A 21,632-nucleotide genomic window follows, 5' to 3' on the forward strand; every position below is an offset into this window, starting at 1 on the left:
GGTAGTCCACCTAACTCCAGTCAGAATGACAACCTTTAGGACTAACAATACAGGCTGGAGAGATGGCTCAGTGGTAAAGAACACTGGCTGCTCTTCCAGAGGTCCTGAGTTCAACTCCTGGAAACACATGGAGGTTTATAACACCCGACAACGAGTTCTGATGCCTTCTTTAAGCATACAGGTGTACATGCACATGGAGCACTCATACATAAAATAAACAAATACATCTAAAAAAAGAATAACAATATATGCCAATGGGGATGTGGACAAAGGGGTCCCATACATACCCTGGTGGGAACTTAAACTGGTTCAGCCGCCGTGAAATCAGTGTGCAGGTTTTAAAGAAAACTGAAATAGACCTGTCATATGACCACTTTTGAGTGCTAATGAAGAATTCCAAGCAGACATGCTACAGAGATTCTAGAACATCAAAGCTTCTGGCAGCACTATTTATAGCAGCTAAGTTATGAAATCAACTCAGGTATCCAATAACAGGGGAATGGGTAAAAAAATGTATTTTATATACAAAGAGGACTCCTTTTTCAGCCACAAGGAACAAACTTAGGCTTTTTGTAGGAATGTTTTCCTCTCACTTTTGGCTTCTAGATTATATGCAGATGCAAGAAATCATGGATGTATATATGACATGAAGATGGAAACAAAACTTCATAGGGCCCATGGGCTTGTGGGAAAGGGAGGGGCTTGGGGAAGGCATGGATGAGTATGCTCAAAGTACATGCCCTCATTTAACCCATCATGAAGCACAATGAATATACACCATTGGGGGAAGTGGAGCACACTGTATGTTCAGACAACACTGATTCCTTATCAGTCCATCTCAGGGATGTCTCCACCTTGTGAGGCTGTGAAGATGACATGTGACTTTCTGCCTGCTCTATGCTGTATACATTTGGGAATATAACAACTCCATAAGAGCTAATGGTAAGAAGAATGTGTCTTCTCTTTAATTTGTATTTGGTGCGCCAACCTATCTTTACACTTGGGTGCTAGAGTAGTCTCGCAGAGCTCGATTATCCGTAATGACACATGAAATATGAGGCAAGCCTTCTCCTTTGGTGTCTCATGCGATGCAGCTGGATGATATGAGGGCAATCATGTCTATCTTATTGGATATCCATCAGTACACTGTTCCATGATTAAACATCAACATACAAAGTGCAGCAGTAGAACTGGGGCTAAATAAGCTAAGTTCACAAGAGTGGGATGTAGCAAAAGCGAGTATATGTCTGTTCATTTTAACATGTAGTGTTTTCTAATGTCATTGCCATGAATTTCCCCAGTAGAGAGATGAGGCAAGAAGGATTAGCAACAGTGATTAAAAACTACAAGTTATTTTTTCCATCTTAATGCTTTTAAGAACCAGTATATAATGAGGTCAGAGGGCTAATATTTTAATTTTTAAGAACCAATATATAATGAGGTAATTAGAGGGTTAATTACCATGTGACTAGAAACTGAATCTTCTTTATGGCACCCTTGAATCCCTTGATTCCCCAGTTACTATCTAGTCTTCTAGCTAGACAGTAAGTCATGGGCATTTTTGTGATGTTGTGCTAATTTTGTATTTTTACTTCTAGATTTTTCTCAAAGTAAAAATAACATGAGTGGTAGTTATTATCTCAATTTTCCTTTTTTCTGATATCAACACTTTATTTTTAACATTTCTTTGAAAACGATTTATGTACTATAGTGCTGGATTACATTGAATTTGACTCTGTGCCTGCCTTTACTACTGAATCACAAACTTTTGTACTCTTCCATGTTGTTGTTTCTTTCATTTCAATTTGAAAACCTTTTATCCCTTTTTAAGGAGCAAATCTAAGGAGCAGAAATTTCTTCAGATTTTATTTGTCTGGATGCTCATTATTTCCCCTTCAGTTCAGAAGGAGAGGCTTGTCCAGAGGTTTTTTGCTTATTTTGTTTTCTGTCAACACTAGGCAGATCCAGATAGGCATGGATTGTTGGGGAGTCAGGATTTCCTTCAAAACCTTGGATACAAAGGAGAGTAAAACTTTTCTTTATGTATCACCTGTGCCAAAGATTGATATAAGAAATGTTTTAATCCAACGCTTCAATTGCTTTAATATGTGATGAGTTTATTTTCTACCTTGACTTGGTAGCTATCTCATAGATAATTTTTGAGTTTAGATTTTTATTAAAGGGACAATTCAGAGTCAGTGGGGACAAAAAGAGTCCCCTGACTTTGTAGCTACTGCATGACCACACTGGCATCAGGAAATAAAGGAATGTGGTCCGATAAGAATATTGGCACATCATGCAAGAACCTAGGACAATGACTGTCACATTAAAGACCTGCTATTCACCTGCTATTTTTGATTTATATTTTTACAAGTTCCTGTCCATGGTACTTTTGTGAATAATTGTAATTACATACTGGAAAGAGTAAGCTTTTTAAAAATTTCCCACAATCCAGTTAACATTAAAAGCAATCGATAGGGATACATCATCCAGGTCTTTTGGGTTATTAAAACAAGTATTTGGAATGGATCAGCGAAAAGGAAAATTATATCTTTTTCAAAGCTATATTCCTGAGTTGCTATTACCATGGAGCTGCCTCTGTAGAGTCTTACTTTCATAGAACTTGGAGCTTTATTTAATTCTTGTTCAGCAAGTAGATCAATCCCTTTCCCCCTCCTTTCCTTCTCTCCTGTTTGTCTAGTACAATCTCATTTCTCTTCTCTAGCATCTCCCCATCTCATGCTAATTACATAGTGATAAGAAATAGTAAATTCAAGTAACAAGTTCTTTTAAAGATAATTATTTTAATCATATTTATGGACATGTGTGTCTCTCTGTGGGCTTGTGCATGTGTGTGCAGGTGCCCACAGGGTGCCAGAGGTATGGCTCTTCCTGGAACTAGAGTTACAGGCAGTTGCTGGGAATCGAACTCAGGTCCTCTACAGGAACAATACATGATCATAACTTCTGACTCATCTCTCTAGCACTCATATTCATTCTTAGTTCCATAGCATAGAAATATTTGCTGGATTCATTTCCTAGAAAATGAAACACAATGGACTGTTCTAAAAGAGTTCATTTAGTTTGCCTCAGTCCCAGTTTGCTTACTGAATACATGAAAGGTTTTTTTTTTTTTTTTCACAAGATGCTCCTGGCTCTACCTGTCAGGCTTATAATGCATCTAATCTTTTTTCTTTACATACTATGTTTTCATCTTTTCTCCTCTGAATAGTCAGAGAAGCTTCTTGGCTTATTCCTTCATTCTAAGCTCTCTTCTTTGTAGTGTGTTCTCTGAAAACCAGTTACAGAACTGTTTAAATAAACATTGGATCATGTCATTTCCCTTTGAAAGTATTTTCATGTTTACCTTTCCATCTCCTATAGCATACAGCCCATATGATTTGACTTCCGGTTATTTTCCGCTTATTGGGTGACACTATGCCCTTGTCCTTAGGTCCCTTTATTTCCTCCCCAAATGGTGTCCTCTTCTTGGAATGGTCACATCCTGCATCCCTTCACAGCACGGATCACATTGTACTGCCCAAGCACATGCATGGTGTCTGCAAAGCAATGACTCACCAGAGATTCTGGAAAATGTGTATATCTTTAAGACTGACTAAACTCATCCGAGGCAAAATCTCCAAAGTTACACTTTAGGTAAATTATGAGTGTAGTTACATTGTGATGCTATTGGACCCACAACATTGCAGTGTAAAAACCACAGCTGGTGGAAGGGTCTTACCCAGTGCTCTCCCTAGAAGTATGCAGAATTCTAAATACAGTGCTTATCATGTCTGCAGATGAGAAATGGACTGAGCCCATTTTCTTGATCTCTAAGAATGTTTGCTTTTGTTGTAATGTTTACTGATTTAGCCTCTCAGGATGGCTTGTATTTTACTAATTTAAAAAATTAGGTCTGTGGTCTCTCTTATTGGTTTTTAAGAACTTAAAAATCACAGTAAGGGGTATAGACCCCCACTCGCTCACACGTTGCAGCTTTCTTTTGCTGTGGTAAGCTATCATGTCTGACCCATCCACTACACCCATGAGGTTAAAAAACTCTTGAGGCTTGTATTCATCTTTGCTTCTCTAGCACCAAGCAAGTGCTTTGCACGTAGTGTGTGTACCATTGCTCAGTGAGTGCTTGCCAGGCAAACCTTTGCAACTTTAAACAATTTTTATTGTGTTTGTTTACAGACTGATTTATATATGTACTTCTCTGTGGCCATATGTGTGCCACAAAACATGTGTACTTGTCAAAAGATAACTTGTATGAATTGGTTCCTCCTCTATTATGTAGGCCTGGGGATCAAAATCAGGCTTGAAGGGAAACACATTTAGATGCTGAGGCATCTTGTTGACCCGTTGTAACTTTAGATGTAGCAAATCAACCTTTTTATGGTAAATTTAATTTTATGGAAGTTGGTTATGTGCATTGTTGAAGCCTAGTCTAAATGAAATATATGCAACACATCTTTCTGTACTTGCACTTCAAAGCCTGTCTTAGGTACTCTTAGAAATGGTGAAATCTGCAGAGGGGCATGCTACTTACACACAGCTATTACTGACTGAGCACCAGCCTGTGTTTGTTTCCATTCTCTTCAATGCATTAACAGTTGACCAGAAGCCCTTGAGTGTCAGGATATTTAGCCTGAATTTACCATGAGGTTAAAAATGATGTTAAGACACAAGATATGGACTACAAATTATGATGGATGTGTGGGGTTCATGGTTTGTGTCAACTTGAAATTGATTACCTTTTTAGTAATGGTGTCCGGAGGTACATCCCGCCTCCCAAGTGGGTAAGGATTCCATTGGCCACTAGGAGAGACATCTTCTTGTCCATTGTCTAAAATGTTGCTTTGCTGGGACGGGGTCTATTGCGAAAATGGTATGGCATTCTTTAGTGATGTTTACGATAGTTTTCTGAAAAGAGTCCCTAACAATTATGGTAAAATTAATTTTGTTTGATTATATAAAACATATATCCTAACTGGAAACACTATTATATGCTATTTACTGAGTAAGAATTCTAAACTGACAGCTATTTGGAAACAATGAGAAATATGATTAAAATAACCATCTCAGAGTTATTTACTGAATTTTAAAGTTTAGATTCTCTATAATACCTGAATATAGATAATCAGAATGAAATTAATCAATGCTTTAAAAACACCCACAACATTTTAAAGCTTGCTTAGTTTGTCTCTTTAGTTTGATCTTACCATTTATAATATAAGTTGAAACCATGCAGTTCATAGACTGGAATGTGCAATATTCCAAGCCATAGCCTAATATAAATTTTTGGACTTTGATGTGATTTTTGTAAGGATGTATTTTCCACTAATCCTTGGCAGGATCAGCACAGGCAGATAAAGATGCTTGGCACTGTGCATTATCAACAGACAGCTGTTACAGTCACGACCAAGTAAGTTAGTACCATTCTGGTTACTGAATTCATTTATGCATCACTTATATATTAAATTTAAATTAATAAGTTTTTTAAAAAATTGATTTCTTGGTGTATTTTTTTAGCAAATAGGAATACCCTGTCTTTATTAATATTGATCTTTGATATTTTGAGATGATCCATTCCTATCTAGATTGACATTAAGCAATCATATACCATTAGAAAAGTGAGATCTATGGCTTCTATGGAGAGACAAATGGTGGTTGATACAGTGTGGGGCCTGTATACAAATTCTCTTTCCATCTAGTCTCCAGGATGCATGAGCTATGCTTATATTATTGGGAATCCCTGTGTGAGTCTGTTGATGCCCACACCAGTCCTTGCTCATGTTCTGAAGAATCTGTGGTAGCAGATCCTGGCTAGTGCTTGTTGGTATTTTGTGTAAGGTGAATCCTTCAGTCTTGGTGAGCTGGGCCACTGCCTTCATAACCATCACAGACAGCTGCTTGTCAGGCCTCATCTGACTACACTGACTAGTCCCACTACTCTAAAAAACAACACCATAACCTCTTTGTCTGTATTCTGACCACGTGTATGATTTAAAGAACTGTCAGGAAATATAGTAAAAATTAATAGGGCTCACAGTAAGATTATCTCACTGTCCCCCCAATAGACATAATAAAAAGGACATAGCTCAAATTTCACCTTTTACTTTGACTATGTAAATTCTGTTTCTACAAATCTATCATAAATGAAAAAAAACCCGCAAAAATGTTTTTTTTAATGTAAACTTTCATGGTAAGGGTGAATTTGTGTTTAAAAATCAAATAAGGAGTAACATACGAAAAACATGTTTTTGAAAAGCAATGAGATAGTTATCTGATGTCTGTTTGAAATGGATTTCTATTCTTTACTATTTTAAGACTATTATGTTCACATGTGCCCACATACAACTTTTCTAGACATTAAATTATAGCAAACCAGAATACAAATATTAAGTAGGGAAAAGATATTCATGCACTCAAGAGCCACTGTTTAGTATTTTTTCTATTGGATTTTCAGTATCCTTGTCTCTTTGGCTCAGGTCTTCCACCCTGAGGAATGATACAACCTGTCATCTGGCTGTCTCTGTGCCAGACACACTCTTGAGAGGAGGCAGAATTCAATACAGGGTTCTGCTTCTTGTTCAAATCACTCTTATTTTCATATGTATTTCCTCACATGCATTTTCTTACCTGCCCAGGAATGAATAGTCCTACTTTGAATAGTCACTAAGAGCTATTCAGAATGGCACAATTCTTGGCGTAATACAAATGTACAGCTCCATTCTATCAAAACCCTGACATCATGACCCAGGTTCTTCATAAATTAATTCATTTCTTTTTAAAAATTAGAGTTAACTGTCACACTAATTCTTTCATGTTTCAGGGACAAAGGGACAGAGACATACAGGACTATTAAAGAGATTCTTTTTCACTACACAGTAAAATCAGTGGAATTTTCTGAAAGCATTTTTTCTTACTTCAAGAATGAGCTGCGATTTGATTTTCCTAAGTGAGGCACTAAAGCCTGAAGAAACAGAAAAGCCATGGAAACAACTTATTGATGTTGGGTGGTGAAAGGAAATGATTAAAAAGTGAAATATTTAGTAGGCTCACATTGTTTCTCAAAGGAGAAATGCTGTAAATAAATTTGTTGTCTGGCTGTTAAAAGTTCTCTACAAGACAATGAAATACACAGTGCACAGGACCTTAGCTGTTGGATTCTGCTGGTTTGCTTATTGGAATAACAGAGGGAATGGCCAGTGTGATTTAGTGGAAAATCAAACATTTTGATAAGGACTATAGCTTAAGAAAATTGACTTCAAAGTCTGCTATGGTTATTGGTAGACTTAGTGTTGAGGATTCTGAAAACTAGGAATGATGTTAAATGTCTAGTGAAAGAAGTAATTTCTTGTCTGGTTGAGCCTTCAATGTGCATCTGTATGAGTATATTTGTACATGTATTTGTGATGATATTTATGTATGCATGTACATACATAAATAGCATTAGCATGAGTAAATGAGCACTGAATCATTAGCCTTGTTCATCTGGTAATTAATGGTGTAAAGCATGCTTGTGAAATTATATGTAATGCCATCTTATGAATGGCATTAGATTTTGACACTTTGCCAAGTTCTTGTGACATCTTTGATAAATGTGAGGTTCTATTTTGTTAAGTAATTTACATGTGGTTTTCAAAGGACATTTCAATAGATTTAGGAAGATGTTAAAGATAATTAGTCCCAAGAAGCATGGTGGCACAGGTCTATAATTTCAGCACTTGGGAGGGAGGTTGAAGCTAGAGGATCATAAATTTGAGGCCAGCATGGGCTATGTACTGAGAAATTCTACAAAACAAAACAAAACAAAACAAAAGAAAATGCTCGAACTGGAGCAAACATACAAGTCAATAAATAAAAACTAACAACAAAAACAAAAACAGAAAAAGCTAGAAAAATATGTCCAGTATGTTTTTAGTGAAATTATTTCTGTATTCCAGTAAGCTTTTGAGGAGAGATATTTATGACAAAGGCAAATATACTGTGAGGGAGAATCTCTATGGCAATGGTTTTAAAAGACTATGTTAGCTCATAACAGAGATGAGGCATCATCCACACTGATACTAACATTATTTGCTCGTTTTAGCCTCTGTCTGTGAGGACTGTGTGCACTTGCAGGCTGGTGGCTTTTGTCATAATTATAATGATGGATGGCTCTTTCTGGAGAGATAAAGAGCCTTTAATAAACACAACAGAATTGATAGCAATTACAGGCAAAGCTGGCTAAGGCACAGCATAGATTTTGTTTTGCTTTCAACAGGAAAAATGTCATTTAACCAGTGGCTCTTGGCTTTAAGGTAAATAAATGCACAGTGGTGATGGAGCCATCCAGTCCTGAGTTATCTGCATAGGTCCGGTGAAAGAGAGCACCAGGAGTTTAAAAATAGTCAGGGCAAACATTGCTATCTAAATTTTTGTAACCCAGGAGTTTCTTAGACAGCAATAAACTGATTTAGTAACTAATAAAATAGACACTGAGAACATTTCCCCCAGATAACTTCAAAGAAACAATTATTTAATATAATTATATATATGTGTGTGTATATGCATATATAAATATATATTTATATAACTTCATTCTCTAAAATTATAATTTATATTACTGCCTAAGACTATAAACAATAAGCAAAATATTCTAAGGTATAAAATTACTGTAATAAGCACTAAAAGAAGAAGAGTTGGCAAATGTAGCTCTAGCTTTGTGGAAATTACTGCACTTATTTTGGAAGCCACACCCTGGGCTGGCGTTAGCAAAAGCCAATGTTTCTTCACCATTTCTAATGTTCTTTGGTGGTGCAGCTGTCAGCATGGTTAGCATGTGAGGCTTGGAGTCTGTAATAGTCATGTCACCAAGCACATTCTAGTGAGACCAAATATTCAGGAAGTATAGGTGGATCTGGAGAAGTACAGGGTGACCATCGACTTACACTTAGATCAGATAACCTGAGACATTCCTCTTGTAGTGACACAGAATCATGTGTCATTGGGTCAGTTAAGATACTCCATTTATTTCCCTTTTAATTTTTTCCTATCCCACATCATCATCTTTCATGGTTTATTGAATAATGAGGTGTATGAAGAAATTGTATTGACTACTGAGAGTCATGAATGAAATGTCAGGAGTTAACAAACTGTGAAAAAGCTTCACCTTGGGTAGAAAGGGTATACACTAGGTACCAGACAGAGTCAGATTTAAATTCTTTCTACTACTATTCTGGCAGTAAAGCACATTATATGTCTGTGTGACTTGTGAGCTCCAGTCTCCAGTCTGCCTCATAACCTCCTAAATAAGTCCATTCAGGTTTGTGAGTTGCAAGAAAAAAACATCCTTAAAGTACCTTGTGGTATCAGACAGAGTGGGTTCTTAGTGTTTCTCAGCCTTTGTTTTTTTCCCAATGGAAATATTTATCATTCTATCATTAATCTAGGCAATAAAAATAGTGTTTGTACTGACATTCCCTTAGAATGTTATCCTTTCCCAGTAACATAACATTTCAAGACAATAGCTGAGCTTGTTACAGTAGAACACATCCAAAAAAAGCACATGAACCAGTAAAAACATTATAGAAAGTTGACTCAAATGCTTTTTGGAAAGGCGGCAAATAAATGATGAATGAACGAACAAATGAATGAATGAATGAATGAACACTAAATATGAAATATCAGTATCCTATAATTTAAGTCTGACTTACATGTCAATATTCTAGTTCATAAGCACTCTTAAAATTTCAAGTTCAGCAGAGATGCCAACAAATCAATGAATAATCTTAACTCTTTATATTAATTTTGTTGTATTTGGTGGCATTTGTAATAATATCTTAAAGACTTTCATGAACTTATCATTTATTGTTTGCAGAATAGAAAACTATAGTTGTCTTTTAATCCATGAAAAAAATGTACGCTTGACCTGGCATGCAATAAATAGAGATGAGTTAGAAATGTTTAAAGTACTCAAGATCAGCATGTCTTCCTTCCCCTTGCCCTTGAATGGCACCATCTTCCCTTTCTGTGCCCTTGGACATATGCTAAGCAAGCACTGCCAGGTGTCAGGGCTCTTCATTACAAGCAATTGTATCATTTAATTAGTTTTTCATCAATTTGCTTAAGGACAATGTCAGTGCTTTGGAGGGAATTAGAATACCTCTTCCTCCTGATGCAAGAAGCCAGGTTTGGAGGCAGAGAGAATGGCCACAAGGCATGATTTCAGCCCCAAGTGTGCCCTGGGGAGGGTACCACTCCCATAAATGTGTGCTTCAGGTTCTGCTACGTTCCTTAGGAAGCACCATGCATTTTTTTTAGATGCCCGAGAATAATTTTCTGTACAAAGGAAATGGATGCTGAATATGCTCTTGTCTGGCAAGAAGAAAGCATGTCATATCATAAAAACAGCCATGGCCCCCAAAGTTATGGCAGTTGGGTCAGAAACTGCAATTGGACATACTCAAGTGGCAAAGTAGATATAGACAAACTCTGCACATTTTCTCTCTCTCTCTCATTCATATGTGTATATATATATACACATATGAATGAGAATGTGTATGTGAATGTGTATGGGATCATGAGAGAGCATGAGGAAATATTAAGGGAGTGGAAAAACAGAAAGCAGGCATAATAGAACCCATGTGACACAGAAGCAGAAAGGGGGCTCCGGGGTAGAAAGGAGGCCAGTGGGGAGGGATAGGGGAGGACAGATGAGAGTATAGTGTGGTTGAAAGTGTTATAAGTAACACCCATTTCCTTGTGTGCTAATTTGAAAGTATATACCAATAGATTAACTCTCTCATCTGGCAGAAAACCTCCCCAAATTTGTAAATCCAAGCTCTTCAGATGAGATGAATCTAGCAGAACAGATAGAAGCTTAGGGTGTAACCTATGGAGTGGAACACAGGCTGAACTTCCACAACCATAGCTCTGACTACATCATGAATGCTTATGCCTAAGTGTTTTCAAACTCATTACATGCCAGGTGGAGTAGCATACATTTTTCATAGCCCATAACTGGTAATTTTAGAAATGGCTTTTTTACTCTTCGTCCTTCTTCTTTTCCCCCTCCTCCATGCAGGAGATAATGTATTGCTAGTAATTTACTTTGAAGTTTTTCCAGTGTTTTAATTGCTGGGTTGCAATTTATTGTCCCTTCCAAAGGGAAGTCCATTTTGTGTAAGTCCTAATTGTACCTGAGAGAGGATAGCTGAGGTCCTCAAATACAGCTTTGTGTTATTGCTGTTGATGAAGTGTGGTGAAACTCCAGTGAGAGGTAACGAATCTATTCTCCAGGGCCACCACACTACAAGGCTAACACAACAGGGCAGCTGTCCCCAACTCATATCTGGAGAACAACTGAGATAACAGAGACACATTTAAATGCACTGCTGCTGTTCAGTTACCTCATGAGTTCAGATCACTGTATAGCTCAAAGAGTAATTAAGCCCCAAATTGGTCAAACTAAGCTTGTTGCTATTAGAAATTTTCAGAGGATTCCAGCAGTGGCTTTTTTCATACCAAGATTTCTTTAATCTGCTCATGAATTTTTTGAAATTTTATTTTCTTAGTTTCAAAGTCTGATTTGCATTCCTTCCCAAGTCCTCTTGTGGAGGGGGCTACAGTTGTGACAGCTCACAACTGTAGAAAGTTGGTTTTAGGTGGAAAGAAGATGAAGGCTTTGGACATATAAAAGGTATCAAGAAAATGGTGGATGACATGCTAGAGCCAACTTGTGCTGGCTCAAATAAATTAACTGCACACAAACCCAGTTCTAAGTTTAGGGACTGCAACCTGGGTCATGAGCATGGTTATGATGAGAGATATTGCTGACCTCAGGAAAAACCAGCAGAGAAAATTATCAAGCACAACTGGTCATCCCCTGGAGACTGAGAAAGTTTCCAGTTTAGTTAGGCTTTGATTGCTCTGTGTGTGTGTGTGTATGTGTGGGTGCGTGTGTTTAAAGTTGTGAATATAAAATTTCTACCTATGTTATGCTATCCAAAGCATGAATCAAACTATATAGAGTCAGGAAATGTTACCAGACATTTAACAGTGAGTGTGAGGCATAAAGCCATGGGAGTTTGTTCCACATTTAATTTTCTTCAAAAAGCAGAAATGTTTGGAGGCTACTATCTCTGTTTTCCTATTTTGCATTGCTTTCTCCACAAAATGACCACATTAATATACAGTCATAGTGACACTGTATGAAAATGACTCATTAGTCTCTACTGAGATGTAACAGGAAAGCATTAATCAGTCTAAGCAGGTGAAATGGGCATTCACAGTGCAGACTGAACAAGAAAAATATTTCCTTAATAACGAATTCTTCCTCTCATTAACATACACTATTATTTCCTTGCTAATGTGCCTACATTTTTGTTCAACATATACAAATTGTTACTACTTACATCTCTCCTGCCTGTGCTCTATTTCCACAAGAAAAGTGGACTTAAAAAAACATTCACAGTGCTAAACATTTAACTTCCATGCTCAGTCAGAATATTATGCCTCCTAAAGGAACCACCCAAGTTCAAAACCAGTTTGCAGCATTGTTTTCAGAGTGCTTCACCAAGGGAGGGCAGGGGTCACCTCCAAAACGGTACATGATAAATGTGTAAACACAAAAGAAAGAAAACCATGGAAGAACAGAAAAACAAGTAGAAAGGTGATGCTTAAAGCAATCTCAAAAGCCATGTGCCTGCTCAATCCAAAAAGCAAGAGTCTGGTAATCAGTCTGGCTACAATAAACACCGAGCAGCTACAGACTCAGGCTCTACATCATTTTCCCTGGTGCTTTCGGACCGTGGAGAGTCCGTAACAAGCAGGGCTGGATGCATAGCCTAAATACATTAGGTGAACAAACATCAAGTGTCTTTGGGATGCTGACACATGTAGGGCAGTCCATACTTACTTTCTGAAGAGGTAGGTCTTGAAGGTCAAATTTAGACTTAGTCTGCAAGTTTAAAGTCATGCTTCTGCCTGCATGCATTGCTGAAATACCTCCATAGGGCAGCATGCCAAGGTTAACTGTGTTGTGTTTGTAAGCAGCGTTCTGAGTAGAGGAGATAACCATGTGACAGGATGTAAACACGGGCTCCACAAACGGATCATTACATGAACACATCTAAATTCATAACATTGAACTGTAAGCGGGCAAACAGTAACTCTTTATAAACATGCGCTTGATCAGACAAAAGCATACAGTAACAGGGTTAGTTGTGCACAAAATGAGTATCGTCCAGAGCTACAGAAATGACAGGAGCAAAGATACACTGTTTACACCTGCTCTCACATAAAGCCTAAGGTCTGTCTCTTACATATAATGATCCTGGCTTGAGACAAATATTGTTCATCTGCAGTAGTTTATTAGTTTTGAAAATTCAAACAGTGAGGTTTTAATAAGATTCCCTCTGCTATAAATCTCAATGTCTCACATTGTCAGATCTACATATACAAAAGACAGATGTTAACTTTTAACTCTGCCTAATGTGTGGCAGCCTTAAGGGCAGTTATAATTTAAAAATGGTTAATGCTATTCTTTTTTTTTGTTAGTATGCATCATATATCTGCATAGCACTTTGGTGATATTTATATTGTGAATAAACTTTGCCAGGTATTAATGGCCAGTAATTTTTAAAATTTTGTTCTCTTCAGTAATTAAGATATTTTAAAATGGTCTAGCATCAACTTTCGATCTACAGTGGAAACACAATTATTGGCAGTGCTTGCTTCTGTCAGTAATTCTTTTATTTTATGCAGTAGACTTTTTCTTAGTTATCATTAAGAACTAATGGGTGGATTCTATTTCCAAAGTAATAAGTTTTTAACACCAGAGTTTGGTGAGCTATGGAGAGAGATGACTAGAGATACACTTGTCTGCCAATTCAGTTTGTTAGGGACTAGGGACTAAAGTTCACTGTCATCATGCCCAAAGTGAAAAAGACTCTCCTTCTTGTTCAGGGTTAATTCCTTGATGTCCTATAGAGGACAAGCAATCTTAGACACTTGGACTCCTGTTTTATTCTTGGTCACAGAGGGGTTCTGTCATAGAAGCCTTTGTTATTAAGGGGGAAAATGGTATCCTTTTTCTAGTGAAGTGCTTGAAGCTGTTTGTTTCTTCAAGGCCAACACTGGAATCTTTTGCCAGCTCCATGTTGGACTGTTAAGCCTATGATGGGAGTATATCTGTAGGCTGTTGGCTTTTATGTGAAATCACAAAGATCTTGTAGCTGCTGGAATTACTGTTTGCTCAGGATTAGACAGCTTTCAGAGGAAAGAAATACCCTGAATTTCTGGTGCCATCTGATCATGGGCAGAATGTTAATAGCTCAGTTCTGTCGAAACTATTTGACATTATAATATGCGCTCTGGCACCCTGCATTCATTTGGGAGAATAGCTGGAAGGTTTCAAAGGAGATGCAGCTTGAGTTATTGCTAAGCAACTCAGCTGACTAGGGAAGGAAATGTCACTTGGAGTAAAGTAGAAGAAAGCTCCTAGAAAACTGTGGCTTGGAAAAATAGTCTAAGGTAACTCAACTTCTTGAATCAAATGAGAAACTATTGAATATACACCAAAAATAGCTCTGAAAAGTTACTCCTAGAACCAGAGAATTATAAACAATGGGACACATCTATCCAGGACACCAGTAAATCAATGACACCAAATGCTTCACACCTGTCATTCCATTTTCATGCTTTGTTTTCATTCATTCTTTTGTGTCCAATTACTAGTCACCTTACATATACTCCTCACACCTTCTTAGAACCTCTCTTAGCTCATATTACTGTTATATATGGTCATGTCTACACGAGGCCAGAGTTCCTGACTGTATTGTATTATTTGACCCTAAATTTTCACCCTTAAGTTATCTGTCTACATGAGGGTATAACTCGAGGTAAAGCATGTACCATCTGGCCAGGTGTCTCCTATGACGACGTCAGCCATGAGACTTTAACAAAGCTTCCTTCAAGGAGATGGAGTAAATACTTATTTGAGATATTCTGATGAAATACTTTGCAAGGTAGAGCTAATTTTCATGCTGAGAAGTTAATGCTCACAGCCACATTTATGAGTTCATTTTTTCTCTAGGAAAATGGTTTCCCTGTCATGTAGACGCAACCTACAAATCAGATTTAAAATGAAGGAAATGCGTAACACAGAGAACTCACTCCATAAAAGCAGAACATTAAATAAGACGGAAATGACCGAGTGAAGCACGCTGGTGGGTGACATCACTCAGAACACCCAACTCACAGATATGAGAGGGAAAGGCCCCATTTTGCAAATAATCCTTAATTTTGACGTGAGTTTGGGGCACACACAGTCTCCTGACTTAGAGCCAACAGGCTCCGTGAACGATGATGCAGATAGCCAAAGCTCTAGAAAACGAAATTCCTGATTTCTCTTAGAGAGATTCAAGCAGGCAACAGGAACTAATTCTAAGCTTTGTACTGTTTTTTTGTTTTTGTTTTTAATTCTCCAATCACTGTTCACTCAACACAGTATTATGACTCAATTTTTAACTGAATTAGGATTAATTTGGGATTTATTTCCTTGTTTTGCTACATTGTACACACTAATTTGCTTCATTTGGAGTCCTTCTTGAGACATCATCTACATTTGTTGTTTGTAGATTGACTTGAATTTTAGAATTTCCTTTTACATAAAAGCCAATATTCTAAATGGCAGGATTTTATAATCGAATAAAATAGTGTGTAGGAGGGCATTTAATCTCTGCTTATTTTATTTTTTTGTTACTTGCTGGGAAGATTATTGCTCATTAGAAGTAATAACTTCAGTTGTCCCTTAGCTGTAGTGATGTGAAAATTTTATAAACAAATTAAGCCTGAGTTTAATATAAGTGAGTCTGTGTGGAAAAGGGTAAAATACTCACTTTTTATAGACTCAATAAAAATAACACTCTTTAGGTCACCAGGGAACAGTTTTGGTTCCTGGGAGAGGCGGCCTTGCTTCCATGGCTAGAAAAACATTGAAGCACCGTCCCAGATAATAGAGACAAATTCTTTCTTACCAACAATATTTAGGCTATCTTTGCTAAGTAATTCACCTGCTGGTTATGACTTCGCAGAAAGCATTAGCAATACTGACAATAAACTGTTGCAATCCATCTCCCCCGCAAAATAAAAATAAAATTCTGGGAGCTATCATTCCTGTAACTCATGCGCCGCCACATGTGCTAAGAGACGCCAGGAAAGGAAAACCCAAGGCAGGAGGGAATTCTTACAAAGAAACGCCAGACATACCCTGTCTAACCTTCTAGCTTCTATATGTCTAAGCAGCTGCTGTCTCCAGTCTGCCGGCATTTTGCCACAGCTCTCCTCTCCCTTCACAGGGGTGGGCCTTGTCTTTATATCACTGTTATCTGATGTCTTGTCACCATAGTTACCCAAGTTATAGTCAGATGGTATTTTTTCCAGGAGGGCTGCCATGGTAGGCCTAGCTGAAACTGGCCTGGTTTGGGAGGCCCCGTAACTCTCTGTGCTGTAGCTCCTGGCAGACAGCGGCCTCCTCTGGGTAAGGTTTTTAGCAGGAAAACTTCCCGCCTGCGCTTTCACTTCTTGATATGAAGGGTGCTCATCTTCGTACCTGCCATTCCTCTTGAGGAATTGGGGATCAGTCATTGAAACGCTGCTCTGGCCTTCCAGCCCTCCCCTATAGGCTGCTCTGCCATACCTGTCACCAGGGGGCAGCTCGTGGGGCTCACTGACTCTTCTGAACATGGCCATCTCAGTGGAGCTGGCCAGGGAGTCAGCCCTCCTTAGGAAGCCTGCCCTGGGCCCCTGGCTGGCAAATTGAGCATTCACCATGGCATCCTCATTTACAGATGGCTGGGAAAAGGAAAACATCTGCTCCATAGGTGGGTATCCTCTATAGGCTCTGGGGCTGACCAGATCCTTGGCGATGTTTTTACTGGGCTGCTGTATATACTCAGAATTGTGTGCAAAAGGGGGTGGAATCCTCTTCTCTGCTTTTACTTCCACCGCTCCTTGTGGATTGAAGCTTTGGTCAAACTGATAGACCTTCTTAGTCATAGATGCTTTTTGTTGGGGTGGGCCTTTACTACTTCCATACATGAGCATCTCGTCATCCAGCATGGGTACCGACTGGCTCCTGGACATACTGGACATGCCATGCTCTGGTCCCAAGAACTTGTCTGGCCGCTCGTGGCTTCCTAAGTGATCACTTCCAGAGGCATAGTTTTCTAGTGGAATGTTATAGACCTTGTAGGTACCGACGTCAATCTCATCAATACTCTGGGACTTTTTGAACTTGTTGGACTTTATATCTTTCATGAGCGGGGAAAGCCTCTCTGTGCTTTTGCTAATTGCAATAACACCTTTAGACGAATCTGGGCGGCAGTGGATTTGCGAAAAGACATTACCGAGACTCCTGTTGGGGGTGGGGTCGTGGTACTCCCATGGCACTCCTGGAGAGAAAGGACCTGGTGTCTCTGTAGACTCCTTCATGTGGTCTTTTCTTTCAGGCAAGGGACTGGTAGTAGGGGTTGTTTCTAATTTGGAAGGAAAAGCAGTCCTGTCTTCAAATGGACTGGGGGTTCTGGTCCAATTCTGCCAGGGATTGGAAGGAGGCACTTCTGTTTCTGGTGTGTGTCTGTGTGTGGATTGTTCCAGTTCCAGGGGAACGCCGACAATCCTCTCTTGCCTGATTAAAGGCCTGCGCCCATGAGCAGGTACGCTTCTAGCCTTGGAGCTTAGGAGAGGGTTATTGTTGGCATTCTCGCCTGTGGCTTCCTCGGAGACAAAACCTGTGTTGTCATAATGGGAGCCATCGGTCCAGTTGTCAGGGAAAGCATCACTCATTGGCAGCCGATCGGGACGCTGGGGGAGGTTCCCTGGAGGGACAGCCTCGCGTTGGCTGAGTAATGGCTTTGCATCTAGAGGCTGTGGGAAAGGTGGTGCAATCCTGTGAACATAAGTGGGAGGAGAAGAATGACCAAGAGGAAGAGGTGACTTTTCCAGAAGAAGAATAAGTAACAGAGAACACCACTACCCTTTGTATAGCTCATTTATCCACACCTGGCTTATAGTTAAAGTCTCATTATCTCTTGTCCATTGTCAAAAAAAAAAAAAAAAAAAAAAAAGCCCAGTTTAATCTGCTCTGACTTTCCTATCTTCTGAGTAAACATGGCCTTGTAGCACACTAGAAAACGGACTGCCTAATACCATCTTAAGTTCTTCCATAGAATGTAAATGTGAGGAGGGAGGTCTTCTTTCTGGGTTCAGGATAGATGTTGGCTAAATGGGTGATTGGATGAAGTAAGTGTTCTTTCAATCATGGTCCCAATGTCTGGCTGGCAGGCAAGGGGATTTCCACTACTTATCCCTAGAATTTATGACTCAGAACACTTCCAAGCTACCAGAAGAAAGAGATGAAGAAAGCTTGGTATTTCTAATCAGTACAAGCTGTCTTCAGATAAGACCAAGTCTCTGGTTTTGTTTTACTTATTTCATTAATTTATGGAGGCTGGGGAGACCCTCTAGAAAGTCCCAGAGACCCGGATGTGAAATACTCCCAGAACTCAATGGGGGTGTTCTTAGCCAAAAAGCTAAGAGGGAGAGGGAACCTGAAGAGACCACCTCCAGCAGATAGACAGGGCCCCAAGTGGATCGATGGAGTTACCAATCCACTGTCAAAAATTCTGATCCAGAATTTTTCCTGTCTAAAAGAAATACAGGGATAAAAATGGAACAGAGACTGAAGGAAAGGCTGTTCAGAGACTAGTCCAACTTGAGATCCATTGCATGGGGTTAGGGGTGGGGGACACCAAAATCTGACACTATTACTGGTGCTATATTGTGCTTAGAGGCAGGAGCCTAGCATGGCTGTCCTCTGAGAGGTCCTACCAGTAGCTAACTGAGAGAGATGCAGATACTTACAGCCAACCATTAGACTGAGGTTGGGGACTCTTATGGAAGAGGGAAAGGACTGAAAGAATTGAAGGGGATGGCAACCCTATAGGAAGATCAACAATCTCATCTAACCCAGACACTTGAGAGCTCCCAGAAACTAAGCCACCAACCAAAGAACATACACAGGATGGGACCCTCCACATATATGTAGCAGAAGACTGCCTTGTCTGGCCTCAGTTGGAGAGGATGTGCCTAATCCTGTAGAGAGTTGAGGCCCCAGAGAGGGGGATGGCTGGGGGGTAGAAAGGGGGCAACCTCTTAGAGGCAAAGGGGAGGGAAAATGCGAAGAAGAACTGTGTGTGTGTGTGGGGGGGGGCCAGGGGAGGCAACATCCAGAATGTAAATAAATAAAATAATTAATTAAGAATAGCATAAAAAGCATCTTCAGACTTGGCTGCCATTTGACTTTGTTCTAATTCAGTCTTCTCCTCTATTCCTCTCCCCCAAGTATTTTCTCTCAGTTCTTGTCACATGTGTCTGTTGCCTTCTCTTTCCTCCTCCCTTAAGATCTCTTCCTTCTTCTCATGACTTCATAGTCTTCTATTGGCCTATAGATAGCACATCCAGGGATTGTTGACTGCACTATGGCATCAGGCTAGTAGTGCATTTGAGCCAGTGGCCATTTCCAACATATGCCTGTTTTCCTGCGAGTGTGTGAATTGATTTGCAAATAATGCTGAATTATATGTACTTATAATCCAATATATATTCATTTTTAGGGATGGTCAAACACAAATTTTTACTTTCAAGTTTTTAGGTCCCACTGTGACTTCCCATAGTCTCTTCCCACTGACCTTTCACGGATGCAAGGCCCTGGAGGATGTCGTTGATGCTCTCCAAAGTCCCCGGTGAGCCCACATGCTTACCTGCATATTCTATCTTCTGTGCCACTCACATTCCAAACACAGTTCCAACATTAAGCAGATTCCATTTTGTCAAAGTTGCTGAAAATGAGCTTTTGGGAACACAGAAGGGGGAGTTCTCAACACACCTGTTACCCCACAAAGAGTTATGGACGGCATCTTTAGATGTTGTCTGCAAGGACCCCATTTTCACCCGGGTGTTAGAGGATGCCGAGGAAGCTTGGGAGGGCGAGTAGTCTGAGTAGGTGCCTGAGGAGACACTGTTATTCAGACAGTGAGTTTTGTCAACTTCAGACTCATCAGTTGATTCTGAAATTCAAAGGGGAAACATGTTACAATGCTACAAACACTGACGGATACAAAAGAAGCATGAAAAGCAGATTCCATATGGATTAATGTCAGAAGCACACATGTGCAAGGACTTATAGACTATGGCATGTCATAATGTATAAGTGGCGATTTATCATGCACATGCATCGGGCACAGTTCCACGTCGGCTTCACGATGTTACCTTTTTTGTCCTTCCCTAGAAGAACAAGTTTGGGTGGGTACAGAGGGGTCTCAGCTAATGAAGGGTGAAGTTCCCCAATCCTCATTTCATTAGCTGGATGAACAAAAGAATCCTGAGAGATATAATAATACAGGACAAGGAAAGTAAACATTTAAATAACGGTTAACCAAGATGGCAATATCTTATTTGGCTCAGACTCAAAGATGTGGCCCTAGACCTTAATTCACCACGGGGCATTGCAAAATAACCCTCTGTGTCTCTAATTGAGCACTAATTATTTTTCTAATTTATATGAGCCCATTTATTCATTAGATGTGTTTTTGGATGCTATTTGTATGCCTGGCACTGTGCAAAGAACTATGGAGGTTTCCCAGAAAGAGACAACGTGGTCTTCTGGGAATTTCCAATCTAATTGAGACAGAACAGAACTCATTTCAGCACAGCGTTGAATTATGCTGTGCCCTCCACAGGCAGTGTGGCTCACAGTCATATATGCTGGCTGTGAGAATTCGAGAGGCCAAACTCCCATGAGTTCCAAGTGGGAAGTTTCAAGTCGGTCAGCATAGCTGACCAGTGGGATCTTTGTTCTACCCCATTACGATATCCTGCTGGTGGCCTGCACCCCTGGCCTCTGCTCTTTAATTCCTGCTGTGTCCCAGGTGGCTGTGTTGGCAGTCACTGTGGGTCTGCTCTTCCTCCTTCCTGGGTTGTTAGCATTCTCATGGCCAATTCTAACCTACTTAATCTTCATTGCAAATCGAATGCTGAATGTAGTAAGTGGCAGTGGTGCAAGAATCCGACTTTATAAAGAATGAGCACTATAAAAGTCCACAAGCTTTGAAATCCCGAGCTTTGACTGCATGTACACAAATGCACTATTTGTATGCAATTCTTGTGGAGGCCAGAAGAGGGCATTAGATTTCCTGGAACTGGAGTGCTGATGTGTGTGCTGATGAACCTGGGTTCTCTGAAAAAGCAACCAGAGTTCTCAGCCATTGAGCAGTCTTCACCAGCATACAAATTCCATGTGTTTTAATTTCTAGAATTCAGATAATTCCCAATTAAACAGGTATCAGGAGAACATTAAGAAAGCCAAAATTTGAATTCCCACTTTCTATACACAACAGATGTGTCTTTTAACTTTTTTATGATAATTTGAATTCAAAGAAGAATATTCAGATTGTTTGTTTGTTTGTTTGTTTGTGTGTTAGCATCTTGCTAATTTGGAGCACTGAACTAACACAAGTAGAGATGTTTTGTTGAATTGGAGAAGGATATGCTTAGATAAAGTAGGAATTTGGTAAGATTTG

General features: G+C 39.4%; 1 protein-coding gene across 5 annotated transcripts in view; it reads right to left on the reverse strand.

Moving 5' to 3' along the window:
• The window catches only part of Lrrc7 (leucine rich repeat containing 7), a 435,124-nt gene that overhangs the window by 44,869 nt on the left and 368,623 nt on the right, over positions 1-21,632 (reverse strand). For 3 of the 5 annotated variants that reach the window (XM_076933445.1, XM_076933443.1, XM_076933444.1), the window contains exons 19-23: positions 20,323-20,434; positions 19,940-20,120; positions 16,261-17,941; positions 12,908-13,048; positions 4,758-4,877 (exon numbers count right to left, since the gene is read on the reverse strand). In XM_076933445.1, the coding sequence (XP_076789560.1) occupies positions 4,758-4,877; positions 12,908-13,048; positions 16,261-17,941; positions 19,940-20,120; positions 20,323-20,434 (2,235 nt within the window). The remainder of the gene's footprint in view (positions 1-4,757; positions 4,878-12,907; positions 13,049-16,260; positions 17,942-19,939; positions 20,121-20,322; positions 20,435-21,632) is intronic. The other 2 variants (XM_034500232.2, XM_076933446.1) reach the window with 2 other exon arrangements.

Source organism: Arvicanthis niloticus, chromosome 4 (assembly GCF_011762505.2).
Source record: "Arvicanthis niloticus isolate mArvNil1 chromosome 4, mArvNil1.pat.X, whole genome shotgun sequence".
Lineage (NCBI taxonomy): Eukaryota > Metazoa > Chordata > Mammalia > Rodentia > Muridae > Arvicanthis > Arvicanthis niloticus.